Source organism: Pantherophis guttatus, chromosome 18 (genome assembly GCF_059756535.1).
Source record: "Pantherophis guttatus breed Tessera chromosome 18, ASM5975653v1, whole genome shotgun sequence".
Classification (NCBI taxonomy): Eukaryota; Metazoa; Chordata; class Lepidosauria; order Squamata; family Colubridae; genus Pantherophis; species Pantherophis guttatus.
Genome location: NC_142080.1, coordinates 2,416,592 through 2,437,879, shown reverse-complemented (window position 1 = coordinate 2,437,879; position 21,288 = coordinate 2,416,592). Strand labels below are relative to the sequence as shown.

At 47.9% G+C, this 21,288-nt stretch overlaps 3 protein-coding genes across 3 annotated transcripts; 2 read left to right on the top strand and 1 right to left on the bottom strand.

Moving 5' to 3' along the window:
• The first annotated feature begins 641 nt into the window (after nucleotides 1–641).
• On the top strand, nucleotides 642–8,129 carry RAB13 (RAB13, member RAS oncogene family). The gene is made up of 8 exons (XM_034406075.3): nucleotides 642–1,128; nucleotides 1,924–1,984; nucleotides 2,691–2,751; nucleotides 4,386–4,463; nucleotides 5,777–5,866; nucleotides 6,005–6,070; nucleotides 6,397–6,447; nucleotides 7,325–8,129. The coding sequence occupies exons 1-8, from the start codon at nucleotides 1,005–1,007 to the stop codon at nucleotides 7,394–7,396; spliced, it is 603 nt and encodes a 200-aa protein (XP_034261966.2). The 5' UTR covers nucleotides 642–1,004; the 3' UTR covers nucleotides 7,397–8,129.
• Nucleotides 8,130–11,080: 2,951 nt separating this feature from the next.
• JTB (jumping translocation breakpoint) lies at nucleotides 11,081–15,113 on the top strand. The gene is made up of 5 exons (XM_060681988.2): nucleotides 11,081–11,193; nucleotides 12,276–12,316; nucleotides 12,455–12,540; nucleotides 13,503–13,582; nucleotides 14,577–15,113. The coding sequence occupies exons 1-5, from the start codon at nucleotides 11,102–11,104 to the stop codon at nucleotides 14,731–14,733; spliced, it is 456 nt and encodes a 151-aa protein (XP_060537971.2). The 5' UTR covers nucleotides 11,081–11,101; the 3' UTR covers nucleotides 14,734–15,113.
• A 1,387-nt stretch (nucleotides 15,114–16,500) lies between these two features.
• Nucleotides 16,501–21,153, bottom strand: LOC117658155 (cocaine- and amphetamine-regulated transcript protein-like). The gene is made up of 3 exons (XM_034406270.3): nucleotides 18,038–21,153; nucleotides 17,143–17,226; nucleotides 16,501–16,797 (listed from the first exon to the last, which is right to left on the bottom strand). The coding sequence occupies exons 1-3, from the start codon at nucleotides 18,164–18,166 to the stop codon at nucleotides 16,690–16,692; spliced, it is 321 nt and encodes a 106-aa protein (XP_034262161.2). The 5' UTR covers nucleotides 18,167–21,153; the 3' UTR covers nucleotides 16,501–16,689.
• Nucleotides 21,154–21,288: the final 135 nt, after the last annotated feature.

Sequence of the window (21,288 nt, the reverse complement as noted above, 5' to 3'; positions counted from 1 at the left end):
TGGAAAATAATAAAAGCTGTAATAAATTACAGCTTAAAAAAAAGATAATAACTTTTGCACAATAATGCACGCCAGCGATTTCTAGAACAACCAATCTAATCTAATCAGCAAAATCCCAACATCCAGAAGTTTCATTTCATTCCTTATCTCAAGCACCACATCCAGAAGCGGCGGCCAAGCGGAACCAACATTAGAAGCGCTCCAAATAAAATTTATATAAAACAATCAGTCAATAAATAATATTTCAACCATTCCAGGTCCATCCTTTTTTTTTAAAAAAAACCCTGCAATTTTGTATTTTTTGGGTCCTCCCAAATTGCAAAACAAGGTAAGCTGGCAAGGATGGAGAAAAAAAAGGATGCTTTTGCGCAAGTCTGATTTTTCCCTCTTTTTCCCTCTTTCTCCCTCCCTCCCCCAGAGGAAGGCACTCTGCCCATGCTCAGGGGCGCTCTTTTGCTCCCGCCCTGGAGCTCTCCACACTCCTCCTCTGCTAAAGGAAGACAACCCATGGAACAGAAGTTGCCTTCGGACGTTGTCGGAGCTTCATCCCTGGAAGCTTTCAAGAAAAAAACTGGACTGCCTAGAAATGGGGTGGGGGTCTCGTGTTTGGGTTGGACTAGATGACCTGCAAGGTCCCTTCCGACTCTGTTTATCTGTATCTCTCTGGAATGAATGAATTCCCCAGCAGCGGGACGATGATGCTTTCCTCCTCCTCCTCCCCATCTGAGTCAGGGGTCAGCCCCTCCTGCCTTGGAGGGAGGGTGGGGGAGGACTTCTTCCCTGCCCATTTTGGGGAGGGGTCTGGGCGTCCTTCTTAGAGGAGGAGGAAGAGGAGGGGAGAGGGCAACTACTGCCCCTCCTTCACCCAAAGTTTCTTCCCGGCTGGATATTCAGTTTCTTTCTTTCTTTCTTTTTTTCTTTCTTTCTTTCCAGGGTGGGCTGGGAGCCCCACAGATCCCCTCCCCTCATCCCAGGGAGGAGAGGGGCCAAGCCCCCTCCCCACAATGGCCAAATCTTACGACCACCTTTTCAAACTCCTCCTGATCGGGGACAGCGGGGTAGGTAAGACGTGTCTCATCATCCGCTTCTCCGAGGACAACTTCAGCGGCACCTACATCAGCACCATCGGTGAGGAGGGGGGCTTCCTGCAGAGCCCCCCCAAACCCCTTCCCCTCTCCCCTCCCCTCCCCATAGCCCCCTAACCCAAATAGAGCAGGATGGCAGGGAGCAGCACCCCCTATCCTGGCATTGAGGTTGGGTTCTTCTATTCCACTCAGTTGCATCTCGGGGGTCTTTGCACCCCGAGATCGGACCCCCCCCTGTACGTCCGCCATCCCGTGCTTGGGGCTGTGGATGATGGGAATCGGGAAAAAGAGGAGGACTTGGGGGGGGTGATCTCCCATCCAAGATTTGCAACACTCTTTGTAAGGATTGGGGTGATGAGAAGTTGCTGGTTTTTGGGGGGGGGATTTTGGGGTGCAGCTCCTCCATTCTCGGGGTTCCCGTTGGGGTCAGGAGAGGCTGGGGGGGTGCAAAATGCAACAGAGCCCCCCCCTCCAACGAGGTGTAATTAAGAACAGGAGGGGGGAACAGTCAAAAGGAATTTCTCATTTGATTCTAATGGGCACCCCTCCTTTTTGGGGGAGGTAGCGGGGGAAAAAAAAAGAAATCCAAACTCCATAAGGACTAGAAACTTGGCCGGGTTGGGTGAAGCTTGATGAGGGAGCTCTGGGAACCCCCCAAGGTCTGAGTTCAATCAATAGGCTGGGCAATGAGTCCCCACTGACATCCCCCCTTCACCGAAAGGATTGGAGACCCCAAATTTAACATGGGGGGGGATAAGGAATTAGAAGATCGCCGGCGAAGTAAACCTGGTGGAAACTGTGAGTAAAGATAAATTCCGGTTTTCTTTCCACCCCGCAGGCATCGATTTCAAAATCCGGACGGTGGAAGTGGAGGGTAAAAGGATTAAACTGCAGGTTTGGTGAGTATATGGATTTTTTGTCTGTGTGTGTGTGTGTGTGGGGATTATGGAGAAGGAAAGTGGATTATGGAGTAGGGAGTCAAAAAGGGGGGGGTACACCTCAGGGAGAAGGGAAGAAGGACTCTTTGTGACAGTTGGAAAATCCCTAAAAATGTTTATAAAAGAGAAGGAAGAAGGAAAAGAAGGGGGAGAAAAAAATATTATTTTGGAGAAGTTCTGCAGCTGGATGAAAACGGGGGAGCGGGTTTTAATTGCAGGATTCTCCTCCGAGCAGAAGGGGTTGGGGGAGGCAGATGGGTTAGGGAGTTGGCTGGGCATGATGGGGATTCGAGTCCAACGTTATCGGCAAAGCTCCGACGGGGGAAGAGGCTGCCGTCAGGAGCGCGATTCTGCAATTTGCCGAATTTGTACCTCCACTCGTCCTCGACTCACGACGGGAATCGGGAGCAGAACTTCCGCCGGTGAGCAAGGCGGCCGTTAAGCGAGTCGCGCCCGATTTGATGACGGCGTTTAAGCCTCTCGCTGCCGTTCTTAAGGGAGCCCTCGGGCCGTTGAATCGAATCGGGCTCCTCCCCATTGATTTTGCTCGTTCGGGTCGTGCCCCGAAGGGCGATCACCCCAATTTTGACCGCGGGGATGCTGCGACTGTCGTAAGTGCGAGGATCCGTGGGAAGTCATTTTTATTTATTTATTTATTTTTTTGCAGGGACACGGCCGGCCAGGAAAGGTTCAAGACCATTACAACGGCGTACTACAGAGGAGCCATGGTAAGGGGGCTGCCGCTCCTTGGGGGCTCCCCCACTCGGAAGGGTGAGGGGCACCACCCCAAACGAGCCGCTCCCGAGACATTTGGGGGCCCCAAGAAAGAAGGAAAAACCCCCCAGGATTAGATATCTTTCCCTAGAATTAAAATAAAACAATTTAGACGGTATAGGGGGTTAGACTAGAAGACCTCCAAGGTCCCTCCCAACTCTGTTATTCTGCTATCTTTCCTTCCTTCCTTCCTTCCTTCCTTCCTTCCTTCCTTCCTTCCTTCCTTCCTTCTTTACTTCCTTCCTACCTTCCTTCTTTCTTTCCTTCCTTCTTTCCTTTCTACCTACCTTCCTTCCGTCTTTCTTTCCTTCCTTCCTACCTTCCTTCTTTCTTTCCTTCCTTCCTTCCTTCTTTCTTTCCTTCCTTCTTTCCTTCCTACCTACCTTCCTTCCTACCTTCTTTCCTTCCTTCCTTCCTACCTTCCTTCCTTCCTTCTTTCCTTCCTTCCTTCCTTCCTTCCTTCCTTCCTACCTACCTTCCTTCCTTCCTTCTTTCTTTCCTTCCTTCCTTCCTTCCTTCCTTCTTTACTTCCTTCCTACCTTCCTTCTTTCTTTCCTTCCTTCTTTCCTTTCTACCTACCTTCCTTCCTACCTTCCTTCCTTCCTACCTACCTACCTTCCTTCCGTCTTTCTTTCCTTCCTTCCTACCTTCCTTCTTTCTTTCCTTCCTTCCTTCTTTCTTTCCTTCCTTCTTTCCTTCCTACCTACCTTCCTTCCTACCTTCTTTCCTTCCTTCCTTCCTACATTCCTTCCTTCCTTCTTTCCTTCCTTCCTTCCTTCCTACCTACCTTCCTTCCTTCCTTCTTTCTTTCCTTCCTTCCTACCTTCCTTCTTTCTTTCCTTCCTTCCTTCTTTCTTTCCTTCCTTCTTTCCTTCCTACCTACCTTCCTTCCTACCTTCTTTCCTTCCTTCCTTCCTACATTCCTTCCTTCCTTCTTTCCTTCCTTCCTTCCTTCCTTCCTTCCTACCTACCTTCCTTCCTTTCTTTCTTTCCTTACTTCCTTCTTTCCTTCCTACCTACCTTCCTTCCTTCTTTCCTTCCTTCCTTTTTTCCTTCCTACCTTCCTTCCTACCTTCCTTCCTTCCTACCTATCTTCCTTCCTTTTTTCCTTCCTTCCTCTCATTCTGATCTCCTTCCTTTCTTCCTTTCTTCCTTCCTTCCCTCCTTTGAGCAGGGGGTTGGACTAGAAGACCTCCAAAATCCCCTCCAACTCTGTTATTTTATTCTAAATTGGACTCCCTGCATTGCCACGTTTTCCCAGACGCGTTCTGGGTTTTTGTTTTCTTTTCCAAATATAGGATTTGCTCTCATTCAGAGGATTAAAATAATATTTTTTTCCCCCCTACCACTCTATCGTCCAAAATGCCCTTGGAGAAATAGGGAGAGGATCTAAGAGGATCGACGGAAGAAGGAAGAAGGGAGGAGGAAAAAAGATGCAGCCAAGATATTAGTGTGACGTTTTTTTCAGTTCGGTCCCATGGGGGTGGGGAGAGCACGATTGGAGGGGGGAGGCCCAAAGAACGGGGGAGGTGGTCCCTCTGCAAGAGTGGCCCCCTCCCCACGGACCCCCCCCCCAATTCTGCCGTAGGGAATTATTCTCGTCTACGACATCACGGATGAGAAATCCTTCGAGAACATTCAAAATTGGATGAAGAGCATCAAAGAGGTGGGTACGAAATGGGGCTGAGGGGGGGGGGCTCAGAAGGTTTGGGGGAGACTGTTTGCAGCCAATGGACAACCCCCCCCCCCACACACACACTTTCAGCCCCATAGAATTGCAACACCCACCCCCCTCCCTCTCATCCTGTTTTTCCATCCATCCATCCTTGATTCAGATCCGGGATGACAAAAAAGGGCAAACGATGGCCAACACTGCCCTCTGGTGGCAAAAATGTAGAACAGGCTCTGAATGAGGGGAATTTAGACGGCGGTTCCCAAAGACAGGGAGGTCTGCCCTCTAGTGGCTCTATGAGGACATTGTTTCCCCCCCCCCCCACGGTTTACAATTTTTGTGGTTGGTTATTAAGCCATTTAATTTAAAAAAAAAAAACGATTTTGCATGTTCTGTTCTTGGTTGTTTGGCTTCATTTGGGGCGAATCTTTTAACTTCACACTTTTAGTCCTGTGGGAATTGAATAAATGAGTAAATATTTAACCAAAGAAGGGTGATTGTTTGATTTAGGGGTGGTGGTGAAAATATCACTTCCCAAAAAGAGAGAGGGATGTCTGTTTCTCAGATCCAGGCTAAATTCCTCCCTCCCTCTTTCCTTTCCTTCCTTCTTTCTCTCTTTCCTTTCCTTCCTTCCTTCCTTCCATCCATCATTCCCTCCCTCTCTCCCTCTTTTCTTTCCTTCCTTCCTTCTTTCTCTTTTCCTTCCTTCTTTCCTTCCTTCCATCCATCATCCCCTCCCTCCCTCTTTTCTTTCCTTCCTTCTTTCCTTCCTTCCATCCATCATTCCCTCCCTCTCCCTCTTTTCTTTCCTTCCTTCTCTTCCTTCCTTCTTTCCTTCCATCCATCATTCCCTCTCTCTTTCCTTCCTTCTTTCTTTTCCTTCCTTCCTTCTTTCCTTCCTTCCATCCATCCATCATTCCCTCCCTCTTTTCTTTCTTTTCTTCTCTCTTTTTCTTCCTTTTTTCCTTCCTTCCATCCATCATCCCCTCTCTCCCTCTTTTCTTTCCTTCCTTCCATCCATCATTCCCTCCCTCTCCCTCTTTTCTTTCCTTCCTTCTCTTCCTTCCTTCTTTCCTTCCATCCATCATTCCCTCTCTCTTTCCTTCCTTCTTTCTTTTCCTTCCTTCCTTCTTTCCTTCCTTCCATCCATCCATCATTCCCTCCCTCTTTTCTTTCTTTCCTTCTTTCTTTTCCTTCCTTCTTTCCTTCCTTCCAGCCATCATTCCCTCCCTCTCTCTCTTTTCCTTCCTTCCTTCCTTCCTTCCTTCCTTCCTTCCTTCCTTCCTTCCTTCCTTCTCTTTTCCCAGAATGCCTCAGCCGGCGTGGAGCGCCTCCTGCTGGGGAACAAGTGTGACATGGAGATGAAGCGAAAAGTTTCCCGGGACCAAGCCGAGAAGGTATCGGGTGCAGGAATCGTGTTGGGTGTGTGTGTGTGTGTGCGTGTGTGTCTGTGTGCATGTGCAGAGTGCAACGGGATGACTTTTACGATGGCCGTTGGCTTTGACTCTCCAACTTCATGACTTCCTTCTCGGCAGCTGTGCAGGGAGCACGGGATCAAGTTCTTTGAGACCAGCGCCAAGTCCAGCTTGAACGTGGAGGAGGTGAGGAGTCTCCTTGGCCCTCCTCCGCCCCCCCCCCCAAAAAAACCACACAGAGACGCACAAGCACCCCCTTTGGGCTTCCAGGCCCCCTTGGCCGTTGTCTCTTGGCTGCAAGAGAGGAGGCGACCTTGGCTGGATGGGTTGGGGACCTTGGGGTGGCCTTCCTGGTTTCTGCCTTTTGGGGAAGGCGGAGGGTCAGCCCGAGCAGTTCTCCAAGGAGCAAATGGCCCAAAACAAAATTATGGGAGTGTTTCTCTCTCTCTCTCTCCCTCCCTCTCTCTCTCCCTCCCTTCCTCCCTCTCTCTCTCTCTCTCTCTCTCTCTCAGGCATTCAATACGTTGGCACGTGACATTCTGCTCAAATCGGTGAAGAAATCGGTAAGTGCCACGTGGGGAGGAACGAGGTGGGGGGGAGGAAACAGCTGGTAAAATGTGACCAAATCCCTCCTCCTCCTCCTCCTCCTCCTTCCACTCCTCTTTCTTTCTGTTTTTCTTTCTTTTTTATTTTCTTTTTGTTTTTCTTTCTTCTCTTCCTCTTCCTCTTCCTCCTCCTCCTTTTCCCTCTTCTCCTTCCTCCTTCCTCTATTCTTTCTTCTCCCCCATAACCTTCATCATTTTCTTCTTCCTCCTCTTCTTTTTTCTCCTCCCCTTCCCACTCTTTCTCTTCCTCCGTAATCATTGTCTCTCCTCCTTCCTCTTTATTTATTTATTTATTGGTTCGATTTATATGCCGCCCTTCCTCCGGAGACTCAGGGCGGCTTACAAGGCGTTAAGCAACAGCCTTCATACTTTTGTATATTTTATACAAAGTCAGCTTATTGCCCCCACAATCCGGGTCCTCATTTTACCTACCTCGAAAGGATGGAAGGCTGAGTCAACCTTGAGCCTTTATCTCCTTTTTCTCTTCTTCTCCTCCTCCTCTTCTCTCTCTTCTCCTTCTTTCTTGTTCCTCCTCCTCCATTCTTTCTTCTCCATAACCTTCATCATTTTCTTCTTCCTCTTACTTTTTTCCCTCCTCTTCCCACTCTTTCTCTTCCTCCATAATCATCATCTGTCCTCCTCCTTCCTCTTTATCTCTTCCTTCCTTCTTTCCTTCCTTCCTTCCTTCTTTCCTTCCTTCCTTTCCTCCCTTCTTCCCTCCCTCCCTCCCTCCCTCCCCTCCTCCTCCTTCCTTTCCTCTCTCTTCTCCTCCTCTCTTCTCCTCCTCCTCCATCCATGGTCAAGCAGCTCCTGACTCTCCATCTCTTCTTTCCAGGCTCAGCTCCCCAAGAGGCCTCTGGAACTCAAAGCCACACCAAAACCCAGCTCAAAGTGCTCCTTGCTGTAACCGCCAGCCCAGCCACTTCGGAAAAGCCCCGTGGCTCCTCTCTTAGGCTGGCTGTTCAGCTTGGTTGGGGCTGTTTCTCCCCCCCTCGAGACTCCGAGTTGTTTCGGGCTGGACCCCGGAAGGACTTGGAGACGGTTTCCCCAACTTCTTCTTCTTTGTCTTTTGCCATTTGGGGACTCTGCCTTTTAATTTTTGCACTTGCAGAAAGGGAAGGAGAGTTTGGGGAGGGAAGGGGTCCCAGAGCTGAGGGAGAGGTTGAAAAATCGGGGAGGGGGTGTTAATAACTGGGGATGCCACCCCCCCACCCCGCAAATCTCTGCCTTCGCCCGATATTTTGGGACGACGTTTGTCAAAGTTTGCAACTTTGCAAACTTTGCAAACTTCAACTCCCAGCTATGCTAGCCAGGGAATTCTGGGAACCGAAGTCCCACCCGCCTCCAAAAGTTATTAAAATAGAAAAACGCCAAGACCTGAAGCTCCGCAGTGCCTTTAACAGACATAGGAAAGAATCAGATTAGGAATCTCTCAGCAGCAGGAGGAGGAAAAAAAAATCTTTTTAAAAAAAAAAAAATAAGTATATAAATATATTATTTCTGCCTGCTGGGAACTCTCTGCACTTTGGATGGGTGGAAATCCGGAATCCGGCACCCAGGAGGAACCAGTCACACGTTCGGGGACCAATTGCCTTTTGTAAATCTGTGAAGACGATTAAAATATTTGCAGTTTTTCCGAACATCCGGTGTGTTGAAAAGTCATTTTCTGGATTCCGGGAAGGGAGGGGGGGGCAAAAGGGAGGGAGAAACAGCCAGGGAGGGAGGGGTCTTTAGTCCTTCAAGTAGGAGCCCCTGTCCTGTCCCTTTGCAGAGAAAGGGAGAGACCACTCATATTCCAGCCCACCTCACAGGGTTGTCGTTATGGGAAAATAGGAGGGAGGAGCATTATGGTATGTTTGACATCTTGAGTTACTTAGAAAAGTAATAAGAGGCAGGAGAATAATAATAAAATATCCATATCCACCTCTGTAGATGAGTTTTTAGTACATGCTTCTAGATAGATTAAATAGATAGATAGATAGATTAGATAGATAGATAGATAGATAGATACGGATGGAGAGATGATAGATATATATGAAGAGATTAGATGAGTTTTTAGTACATGCTTCTAGATAAATTAGATAGATATACTGTAGATGATAGATAGATAGATATGGATGGAGAGATGATAGATAGATAGATTAGATAGATAGATAGATAGATAGATAGATAGATAGATAGATGATAGATAGATACGGATGGAGAGATGATAGATATATATGAAGAGATTAGATGAGTTTTTAGTACATGCTTCTAGATAAATTAGATAGATATACTGTAGATGATAGAAAGATAGATATGGATGGAGAGATGATAGATACATAGATAGATAGATAGATTAGATAGATAGATAGATAGATAGATAGATTAGATAGATAGATAGATAGATAGATAGATAGATAGATAGATAGATAGATAGATAGATACGGATGGAGAGATGATAGATATATATGAAGAGATTAGATGAGTTTTTAGTACATGCTTCTAGATAAATTAGATAGATATACTGTAGATGATAGATAGATAGATATGGATGGAGAGATGATAGATACATAGATAGATAGATAGATTAGATAGATAGATAGATAGATAGATTAGATAGATAGATAGATAGATAGATAGATAGATAGATAGATAGATAGATACGGATGGAGAGATGATAGATATATATGAAGAGATTAGATGAGTTTTTAGTACATGCTTCTAGATAAATTAGATAGATATACTGTAGATGATAGATAGATAGATATGGATGGAGAGATGATAGATACATAGATAGATAGATAGATTAGATAGATAGATAGATAGATAGATAGATAGATTAGATAGATAGATAGATAGATAGATAGATAGATAGATAGATAGATAGATAGATACGGATGGAGAGATGATAGATATATATGAAGAGATTAGATGAGTTTTTAGTACATGCTTCTAGATAAATTAGATAGATATACTGTAGATGATAGATAGATAGATATGGATGGAGAGATGATAGATACATAGATAGATAGATAGATTAGATAGATAGATAGATAGATAGATTAGATAGATAGATAGATAGATAGATAGATAGATAGATAGATAGATAGATACGGATGGAGAGATGATAGATATATATGAAGAGATTAGATGAGTTTTTAGTACATGCTTCTAGATAAATTAGATAGATATACTGTAGATGATAGATAGATAGATATGGATGGAGAGATGATAGATACATAGATAGATAGATAGATTAGATAGATAGATAGATAGATAGATAGATAGATAGATAGATAGATATGGATGGAGAGATGATAGATATATATGAAGAGATGATAGATGAGTTTTTAGTACATGCTTCTAGATAGATATACTTTAGATGATAGATAGATAGACAGACATTGATGGATGGATGGATGGATGGATGGATGGATGGATAGATATAAAGATGTAGCAGATAGAAAATAGTGCATAGATGATATAGATAGATATATAGGGAAACATGATAGAAGTATCAGATAAAATAGATGATTGACAGATATCTGATGAACAGACAAGAGGGATGGATGGATGGAGGAATAGATAGTATCAGATAGAAACATAGTGGATGGATGGGTGAATGGATAGATAGGTAGATCGATGATAGAAATATCAGAGATAGACAGACGGATAGAAATATAGATTTAACAGCTAATAAATGCAAATATTTATTTATGGCATACAACCAAGGAGGTATATAGATTCACACACACATGATATGAATGCCTATAAAGAGAGAGAGAGAGAGAGAGAGAGAAAAGAGAGAAATAGAAAGAGTGTGAGAGAGAAAAATAGAAAAAGAGAAAGAAATAGAGAAAGAGAAAAATGGAAAGATAGAAATAGAAAGAGTGAGAGAAAGAAAAATAGAGAGAAAGAGAAAGAGAAAAATAGAGAGAAATAGAAAGAAAGAAAAAGAAAGAGAAATAGAAAGAAATAGAAAGAGTGAGAAAAAGAGAAAGAAAAATAGAAAGAAAGAAAGAGAGAAAAAGAAAGAGAGAAATAGAAATAGAAAGAAAGTGAGAGAGAAAAAGAAATAGAGAAATAGAAAGAAAGTGAGAAAGAGAGAAAAAGAGAAAGAGAAAAATAGAGAGAAAAAGAAAGAGAGAAATAGAAATAGAAAGAAAGTGAGAGAAAAAGAAAGAAATAGAGAAATAGAAAGAAAGTGAGAAAGAGAGAAAAAGAGAAAGAGAAAAATAGAGAGAGAAATAGAAAGAGAGAAATAGAAAGAGAGAAAGAAAGAAAGAGTAAGAAAAATAGAGAGAAATAGAAAGAAAGAGTGAGAGAGAGAAAGAGAAATAGAAAGAGAAATAGAAAGAGAGAAAGAAAGAAAGAGTAAGAAAAATAGAGAGAAATAGAAAGAAAGAGTGAGAGAGATAAAAAGAAAGAAAAATAGAGAGAGAGAAATAGAAAGAGTGAGAAAGAGGAAGAGGGGGAGGGAATATATTCTCCGTCCTCTTTCTCCCGGCTGCCACCGAAGACCGGAAGTGCAGCATCGCAACCAAAACGGACTGAGCCCTTTGCACGAGTCTTTACCCCCCGCCCCGCTTCCGCGCGTGCGCAAAGCGCTTCCGTTTCCCTTCCTCCCAGAATGCACCGCGCGAGTGAGGCGGAAGTGAGGATGGGGCCAAGATGGCGGCTGGCGCTGGGGGCGCTTCTGGGGTTGGTGGTCGCCCCTTCGCGGTAAGGGGGGGCTCCTCGTGTGTAGGGGGTGGTGGGTGGGGGGCAAGAACCAGAGAGAAGGGGGGGCAGGATGTCGTTTTTAGGAGGGGGGAGGAGTCTCTTTCTTGAGCTGCTCCTGGGTTGGACTACAACTCCCATGGGGCTCAGCCTCAGGGCCGGGGGAGGGGGAGGGGAAGGATGGGAGGTGTAGTACAGCCCTTGTGGGGGGAGGGGGAGGAGGAAAGGGGGGGAGGTTTGAACCCCTTTCTAGGCCCTCTTTGCGCCTTTCCTTTAGTGGCTGGGGATGATGGGTGGTGTAATCCAAACCAGAGGCTTCCCCCCTTGGAATTTAAATGATATTTAATGCTGCTAAATTAAGGGGACCAAAAAAAAAAAAAAAAAAAAGTGGTGGTGGGGGGTTTGGGGAGGTTGCCTGCCCCAATGATGGGGATGATGGGATTTTTTTAAAAAAAAATTATTTTATTCATAGTCCTCGATTTACGACAGCCATCCAGCCCCAAAATTGTTCAGGGAAACATTGAATGAAGTGAGTTGTTGAAAAAAAAAACCCGCCCCCCTTTCACCATCTTTCTGGCCACCGTCGTTGAGTGAATCCCTCCAGTTGGATAAGTTAGCAACCACCACCACCACCACCCCCGTCGTTAAGCGAATCGGACTTCCACCCCCCCATTGACTTTGCTGGACTGAAGGTCGCAAAATGTGGTCATGTGACCCCCCCGGGATGCTGTGACTGTAAATACGAGTCAGTTGCCAAGTGTCTCAATTTTGATCACGTGACCGCGGCGGTCGTAAGTGTGAGAAACGGTCCTCGGTTCCTTTTTTCCCAGTGCCGTTTTAACTCCGAACCGTCACTAAAACGAACTGTTGCAAACCGAGGATTCCCTCTATATTTATATCTATATTTCCATTTGCATGCTTTGGAACTTGACTGGAGGCTTTCGAGAAGGGATTGGACTGGCGTCTGTCAGAAATGGGGTGGGGTTGGACTAGATGACCTCCAAGGTCCCGTCCGACTCTGCAAATCTGTAAACTTCTTCCTTGCAAATGCAGCTGAGCTCTCTTGTCTCTTCGCCCTCTCGCAGGTCAGCCGAGGGACTCGCCGAGAACGATGCCAAAGCGCCCGGTAAGCAATTTCGCACTCGGCACCAGCTAGGAGGCACGGAGTGGGGAGGGGTCTCGGGGTACCTTCTCCTCCCCCCCCCAAAAAAAACCCCCTTTGGTGCTATTTTCACCCCATTGTCCCATTTGCCTTTTCTCGCAGTGAGTCTGACGGGCACAACGCCGTGTTGGCGGCGGGAGGATTTCGTGGTCACGACGGAATGCTCACCCTGTACGAGTTTCCAGATTGTAAGTGGGGTTTGGGGAGGGGGGAATTGGGGAGGGGGGGATGCCTTGGCAGGGGTTGGGGGGCCAGAGGGGGAAAGGAAGAAAGCGAGAGGACCGGGCACGAAAGTTTATCGTCCATATCCTCCATTTATCGTCGTTTCTGGGTTGCGACAATCCGTGCTTGGTGCAAATCCATCCCATACAGAGAAGCAACTGGCTCCCTCCTGGGAATATAGGTAAGTCCTCGACTTACGACCACAATGGAGCCCCAAAATGTCATGTGTGGAGTGAGTTTTGCTCCCATGTTACGACCTTCCTTGCCACGGTTGTTAAGTGAAACACTGCCCGTTGTTAAGTTAGCAACACGGTCACTGAATGGATCCAGCTTCCCCCTTGAATTTGCTCGTCACAAAAGGGGCTCATGCGACACACACACATCCACACACGTCATAAATACGAGTCGCTTGCCAAGCATCCGAATTTTGATCGCGGGACTCTGGGGGAACGCCGCAACGGTCGTAAGTGTGAAACACGGTCGTAATTTTTTTCCCCCAGTGCCGTTGTAACTTTGTTCATAAAACAAATGCTTGTAAGATGAAGAGAGTCTGGTTTTTACAACATGGGACGTAGTTAACCCCCCCCCCCCAAAAATCGAATAAAATCAAAAATTATTCTCTAAAATAGTCAAGAGGAGTTGAGTCGCTTCCTCTGAGCTGAATACGTTGCTTTTCCGTCCCTTTTAAACGCCGAAATCTCTCTCCTTTTTTTTATGACTTATTTTATTTTATAATCGTAATTCCTTTTTTTTTTATGATTTATGATTGCATTTTCATCCGCCACCGTGCCAAATTCTGCATCGCTTCCTCGGCTCGCCAAATTTAAAACATCTCGGTTTGGAAGATGCCGGGAATCGAAAACTCCGCTAGGTTAAAACGCTCGACGCAAAAGACGGGTTTAAAAAGCCGCCTCTTCTTGCTTTGTAGAAAACCATGTCGGAATGCGGCGTCACCGGCTTTGTTGAGCAGATCAACTGCGGGGTGTCCAAGAAGGGCGAATTCAAGAGGTGGGTGACCCCCCTTTAGGGAAAAATGGCAATTTTCTTTAAGAGGGCTGGACTTCAGCTCCCAGAATCCCCCATTTAAGAGGGCTGGACTTCAACTCCCAGAATCCCCCAGCCATCAGTCCATGTTTTAAAGCGTACTGGCTGGGGGATTCTGGGAGTTGAAGTCCATTAAATGGAGGATTCTGGGAGTTGAAGTCCATTAAATGGAGGATTCTGGGAGTTGAAGTCCAGCCCTCTTAAATGGGGGATTCTGGGAGTTGAAGTCCATTAAATGGAGGATTCTGGGAGTTGAAGTCCAGCCCTCTTAAATGGGGGATTCTGGGAGTTGAAGTCCATTAAATGGGGGATTCTGGGAGTTGAGGTCCATCCCTCTTAAATGGGGGATTCTGGGAGTTGAAGTCCAGCCCTCTTAAATGGGGGATTCTGGGAGTTGAAGTCCATTAAATGGAGGATTCTGGGAGTTGAAGTCCAGCCCTCTTAAAGTAGGTTGGATGGGGGATTCTGGGAGTTGAAGTCCAGCCCTCTTAAAGTAGGTTGGATGGGGGATTCTGGGAGTTGAAGTCCAGCCCTCTTAAAGTAGGTTGGATGGGGGATTCTGGGAGTTGAAGTCCAGCCCTCTTAAATGGGGGATTCTGGGAGTTGAAGTCCACCCCTCTTAAAGTAGGTTGGACGGGGGATTCTGGGAGTTGAAGTCCAGCCCTCTTAAAGTAGGTTGGATGGGGGATTCTGGGAGTTGAAGTCCACCCCTCTTAAGCCTTCTGTCTGGCAATTCATTCACAAGTAGGTGGATTTTGGGGCTCCCCCCCCCTGCAATACACACGATGCCTCCCCATGGCTGTGATGCAAATCTCATCAGCAAGCTAGAGCTGGCGTCCCTCTATCGTGGCATCCTCCGCAGGGACCCGCGAGGCCCTCTAGTCCAGCCCCCTGCTCCGGGTTTCCTCCCCGTGCCTCGGCGGAGCTGCTGTCACCACAGCCGTTTTCTCCCCCGCAGTTGCCGCTCTTTGGAAATGGAGACTCGGATCTTCTGGAAGTTTGAGGGCGCCATGCTGGGGGCCGCCGCCGTCTTCGCCTTTCTCGTGGTATGTCGCCAGCGGGTGCTGGACGGAAAAGCCCTGGAGAAAGTGCGCAAACAGATCGAATCGATTTAGCTTCGGTTAAATCGGGCGAAGCGGAGGGGGACGGATCCAGACTTCGCCGTGGGGGAAGAGCAGTCTAGCGTCGCGGTGTCGGACCGGTGTCGCTTCCCTCTTCGGGGTCGTGGCGAAAGAGGGGGTGCGCCCCCCTGCTTTGAGAAAAACTCACGACGTTTGGGCCACCCCACCCCACCCCCTTCCCTGATTCTTCATCTCTGGCAGCTTGAAATCATGCAATTCGAACTCGCTTCCCGGCTGGGAACTTCCGCCCGTCGCCGTCGTTTTGAGCCTCGCGGCTGAAAGTGCGTCGTATGAACGGGACTCCCTTGTACGAACCCTGAATCCGTTTTCCCCTCCTGGTGATTAAAGGTGCTCCCCTCGAGCGTCACTCTGCACCCCAGGATTGGTGGCTGTTTCGAAGTTGCGAGTGGTGACTTTTTTTGTGGGGGCGAAGCTTGTGAACTGAGCAACGTTTCAAGCCATATTTGAAGCAACGTGAAAGTAATATTTCAGGAGTGGTGCGGTGGCCCAGAGGTCGAGCCTCTCGCCTTACCATCTGGAGGCTGTGAGTTCGATCCTAGGTAGCGGCAGATATTTCTTTCTGGGCACAATGAGAATATATCAGCTGAAGAAAACTCCGCTCTGGCGACAGGAAAGGCATCCGGCCAGTAAATACTCAGCTCCATTCAGTTGCCTAGATTCCATCCCGCAAGGGATTATGGGGTCGTTAAAATACGATGATGACGATCGACAGGTAGTCCTTGACTTACAACGGTTTCATTTAGTGACCGTTCGGAGGAGTGGTGCAGTGGCCTAGAGGTGGAGCTCTGGCCTCGCAATCGAAAGGCTGTGAGTTCAATCCTAGGTATAGAGGCAGATATTTCTCTCTCTGGGCACCATGAGAATATTATCTACTGAACAAAACTCCGCCCTGGCAACAGGAAAGGCATCCGGGCAGTAAAAACTCTCTGCTAACTCCATTCAGTTGCCCAGACTCCACCCCGCAAGGGATTTATTGGGTCGTTAAAAGAGGATGATGATGAAAGTAATATTTCTCAGTGGAAGATAAGATAGTGGAATAGATAGATAGATAGAAGAAGATAGTGGACTTCAACTCCCAGAATCCCCCCAGCCTGCACAGCGCAGAATTCTGGGAGTTGAAGTTCCACTGATTTGTAAAGTTGCCACGCTTGAGAAACGCGGATTTAAAAGCTCACCAAGGTTGGAATAAATTGAACCGCAGGGAAAATGTAAGGAGTGAGAATCAACTATATAGATCCTTTTATATTCATTATAAACCCAGTCTCTGCGTTCCCACAGGGGGGCTAACTGTGGTTAGTTTGATCCTGGGTTTTTATCTTTTGCAGCTAAATTGGTTGCATTGATAGGTCGATGTCTTGGGGCCGACTCAGAAAATGCGTTTATTCTAGAACCCAGAATTTTTTTGGGGGGGGAGGTGGAAGGATCCAGATTTTAATTTCCCTTTTATTTCAGACGTCGCTGGAAAGGCCTGGATTCGAACGACAGGCCGAGTCCGAATATCTTTTAATTTATGGGCAGCCTCAAATGTTTAGGGGAGCCTCAAAGTGGGAAGACTTAGCGTGCTGCGCGGGCGTTGAATTCAAAATTAAAAGCGCCCAGATTGAAAATCGTTCCCCCACCCCCCCCAAAAAAAATCAAATTTCAGGCCCAGGAACAAATAAACAAAAAAAATCCAAATTTTTCCGCCCTCGGTTCTGGAAAGCCCCTCCCGGCAGGAGAAAAAACACACTCTAGACATGCTCAGGTAGTCTCCTTTATTCCTCCCAACGCCCGGCTCCAGGATTCCAGCAAAGGGGAGGGAGGGACTCAAGCTCTCCTCGTCCCCCACCTCCCCAAAATCCCTCCCCTCCCCAAAACCCCAGAGCTGACAGATTGCAGAGAAGCAGAACGCGAAGCCTCAAGACGGGAGGGGGACTTATCGGGTGCATCTCACAAGCATTTGAGAAGGAAAGCGTTGCAGCTGGCTCTCCGGGGACAGTCACAGAGTTTGCCGATGCGGGGGCCTTTCCGGACGGCGCAGGGGTCTCCGAAGGAGCACTGGAAGAGAGGGGGAGAAGGTCAATCAAGAAAGGGGGGGGGCTTTCAGTCTGCGTAAACCCCCCCTTTCTTGAACCCCCCTTTCGAGCTCTTTTCTTCCCTAAACTCGAGCAGAACAGTTCGGGACAACAGCTAGGACCCGGGGCCGAACGGGGTCAGGCTAAATGACCTCTGGCGTCAGCCTGCGAGAATTAAAAGATTCCGGGATCCGGTTCAGTGGTGCTCAGACCTACCTCCTCTCGGGATGGTGGGCACGGATAGCCTTCCCAGAAAGAGGTGGATGAAACCCCCCCCCTCTCTCTTAAATTATGGGGGGGGTGTGCCCCCCTCCTTCCCCAAATATACCTTCGGCACTTGGTTGAATTTCTTCTCCCAAGCCGAGACTTTCTTATGCTGCAGTTTTTCCAGCACTTCCTGCAGTTCGTCCAGCTGGAAGAAATCAAAACATGGCAAACATTTTTTTTAAAATGTTTGTTGGCTCTCTCATCCTTTCTCGCCCAATTCTTCGCCGTCTAAAAAGTGAGACCAGATAGACTGCCTCTGAATCTGGAGGCTCCACTCAGCTCTCCCTTCCCCCCCCCCCATCCTCCACCTGCCTGTGGAAAGGGCAACGAATTCCTTAAACTGTAAGCGCTCCTGAAATCAAACCAGGTTTGGCAAACACGAATCGCTTCCCTGTTGCGTAACGTGTTCGACCGGGGTTAATGAGTCTGTGGCGGCCCCTGGGGGTCTTATTTTCCGAGTTTGGGGAGGGGGCTTCGCTGCCAAAAAAATCTCTCTGGGCATTTTGATTCAGGGTCTTTGAAGTTTATCCCTGCTCAATTACTAACAAGAAAATAAAAATATTTTCACCTCCCTAATTGCTAAAACGGATTGGAATAATCAATCGACGCTACTCTGGGAATACTGGATTACAGCACCCATCATCCCCTACTTAGCCGCTACCCAGAGGGGCAGAAGGCTTGACTTATCCCCTCTGGCTGAGATTTGCAGCTCTGTCCTTTGACGCATGCTGGTTTAATGGCAGTCTGTTCCCCCTTTATCTTGTTTTCGGGGTCTTTTTGGCACCGTTCCCCGTTTTATGCATGTGGGAACGGGCACCGATGATGAGAAACCAGGTTCCCTGCTCTGTTTTCTTGCCCTTCTGGGAGCGATCCATGCCGTGACCAACCACCCCGTCGTTCTTTTTTCGGGGCTCTCCCCCGTAGCTCCGTCCCGCTACTGATCCTCGGTTACTCACCAGCTCCTTCTCGTGCGCCGGGTACGTGTGTTTAAGCGGCAATTCCGATGTTCCTTGGTTAGCCGGCTCTCCCCGGACCAGGAAGAAGAGGCAGAGAAGGGCCACGATGCCCAAACGGATCCCAATCATGGTTGGCGTCTCCCCGGGGCAAATTCACAGGAAGAGCAACGTCTCGGCCCAACCGGGAGCTGTCCACGGTGCTGAAACCAACAATCTTCTTTGCCAGCTTCAGGCACGAAAGTACATCTGGCACCGTTTCTCCGGCAGCCCACGCCAGCCTCCCCGGGGACGGAGAGAGAGAGGGAGGGGGGGTGTCTTTTAACTGCGGAAGATGAAGCACCCCTTAAACCTGGTTTCCTGGGGAATGGGCCCCTGGCAAGGATGGGAAGGAGGCAAACTTAACCAAGGATTCTTGGGCGAGCGAGTGGCACAGCCGCGCCCTAGATTTCGAAGCTGGATGGTGTGTGCCGGGGGGGGCATTGTGGGTTGTTGTTCCAGGCAGGGGCTGCCAATCAAGAGGTCCCTCCGGAGGGTTTTGAATGCATTTGTAATTTGGCAATGGTGAAAAAAATTAAACCGTTGACTTTGATTCATCCGTCTCTCTGGACGAGGCCCAGCGAGCAATATCCTGACTAACTCTGGCACCGCTAATATATCTCGCGAAACTATTTTGGGGGTTTATTATTAGCATTCATCAAAGCTGCGGCGTTAATTGGCCGAACGAAGCCAGCTCTGGTTTTCTTTCTTCTTCTTTTTTTCCCCCCCCCTTCTTGTTCTCATCTTTCGGTTTTTTCCCTTTCATGTCGCGCCGTGAAAATTGCGTCCCCCGGGGAGGAGTGAGTGGGGAAGGAAACGCCGATTCCCTGGGCGGAAAGGAGAAAGATCTTTGAGAAGAGCCGGCGGATTAATTTTTTAAAAAAGCCAAGTGGAGGGAAAGGGAGAGCGGTGTTTCGAGAGCCGTAGACTGCTCCTGGATAGGGAGGCTTGATTTAGCCCGTAGGTGGAACACATTAGGGTTACGCTGGTCTAAAAAGATAAAGGTTCCCCACGCACCTATGTGCTAGTCGTTCCCGACTCTAGGGGGCGGTGCTCATCTCCGTTTCAAAGCCGAAGAGCCAGCGCTGTCTGAAGACGTCTCCGTGGTCATGTGGCCGGCATGACTCAACGCCAAAGGCGCACGGAACGCTGTTCCCTTCCCACCAAAGGTGGTCCCTATTTTTCTACTTGCCTTTTTTACCTGCTTTCGAACTGCTAAGTTGGCAGAAGCTGGGACAAGTCACAGGAGCTCACCCCGTTACGCGGCACTCGGGATTCGAACCGCTGAACTGCCAACCTTTCGATCGACAACCTCAGCGTCTTAACCACTGAGCCACCGATTCTGATAAAGATTTTATTTGATCAGCACTTCTGACCATCGTACCATTCCCCCCTCCTCGCGGTCACGCTATCAAAATTCGGACGCTCGGCAGGCAAACCGGCTCCTCTTTATACGACGGTCGTAGCGTCCAAGGAGAGTGGGAGTGTCGCACGATCCCCTTTCGCCACCTCCTGACCAGCCAAGTCAATGGGGGAAAGCCGCATTCGCTTAACAGCCGTGTGACTCACTTATCAGCTGCGACGACTCGCTGAACGACCACAGCGAGGAAGTTCGTAAAACGAGGCCAAAAAAACCCTCAATGTCTCGCTTAGCGACAGAAAATGGGCTCCATTATGGTCGTAAGTCGAGGACTATGGTTTAGCTTATTGCAGAAAGCAAGCGGGGGTTGGAAGCTGGCTTGATTTACGATTTCGCCTCCCGAACTGCACCTGACTGTTTTTTGCCCTTGGCAGGAACTGCATCTGTTGAATGTAATTTATCTCGCTTGGCAAACCCGACGAGCCGAACATAAAGTCCTTTTTTTGTTCGTCTAACGCAGAGTAGGAAAAATGCGCCGTCTTTATAATTCTAGACATCGGTTGGAACAAGTCTGGGGGAACGGAGGGGGTGTCTCTGCCCGAAAGCCGGATCTGTTTTTTTTTTTTTATAGGAATTAATTTTTCTAAAAGCTCGGCAGCCTTAAGGAAAACTTGATCTCGAATTCGAAGCCCGGCCATCCATCCTTGTCAATCTTAAAATTTTAATATTTCTCGGATGGGCAGGCATGAGATATAGATCCTTTCTTCTGCGCCGTCTTTTTTTTTTTTAAATAAGGATAAAAATTGAGATTAATACCAGTGGACTGAAGCAGGGGTGTTCCTTCTTCCGTAAAAAAAACCTTAATTTTAATTTTTTCCCCTCCCCGCTTTAGCTTTGCTCTAATTCCTCACTTTTGGGGTTTTTTTTCTCTGAACTTAACAACAGTTCATTTAGGGACTATTTGAAGTTACAGCGCCACTTAAAAAAGTGACTTGTGACCCTTGTTTCACACTTATGACCGTCGCGGCCTCCCCGCGGCCACGTGATCAAAATCCAGGCGCTTGGCGAGGGACTCGTGTTTACGACGGGGGTCACACGATCTCCCTTTTGCGACGGTGGCGAGGGAAGCAAAATTCACTTAACGAACGTCTCGCTTAGCAGCGGGCAATTTGGAGCTCAATTGACGGCCGTACGGCGAGGACTTCTTGTACTTCGAGGCGCATTAAAAAGATCCTTTGAAGCGGGAGGGGAAGGAAGGAAGGAAGGAAGGCAGGAAGGAAGGAAGGAAAAGAAGGCAGGAAAGGAAGGAAGGCAGGAAGGAAGGAAGGAAGGAAGGAAGGAAGGAAGGAGATGGGAATGAGGAGAAGGAAGGAAGGAGGGAGGGAGGGAGATGGAAATGAGGAGAAAGAAGGAAGGAAGGAAAGAAGGAAGGATGGAAGGAAGGAGATGGGAATGAGAAGGAAGGAAGGATGGAGGGAGAGAGATGGAAATGAGAAAGAAGGAAGGAAGGCAGGAAGGATGGAAGGAAGGAGATGGGAATGAGGAGAAGGAAGGAAGGATGGAGGGAGGGAGATGGAAATGAGAAAGAAGGAAGGAAGGAAGGAAGGAAGGCAGGAAGGATGGAAGGAAGGAGATGGGAATGAGGAGAAGGAAGGAAGGATGGAGGGAGGGAGATGGAAATGAGGAGAAAGAAGGAAGGCAGGAAGGAAGGCAGGAAGGAAGGAAGGCAGGCAGGAAGGAAGGGAAGGAAGGAAGGAAGGGAAGGAAAGGCAGGCAGGCAGGAAGGAAGGCAGGCAGGAAGGAAGGGAAGGAAGGAAGGAAGGAAGGGAAGGAAAGGAAGGCAGGCAGGCAGGAA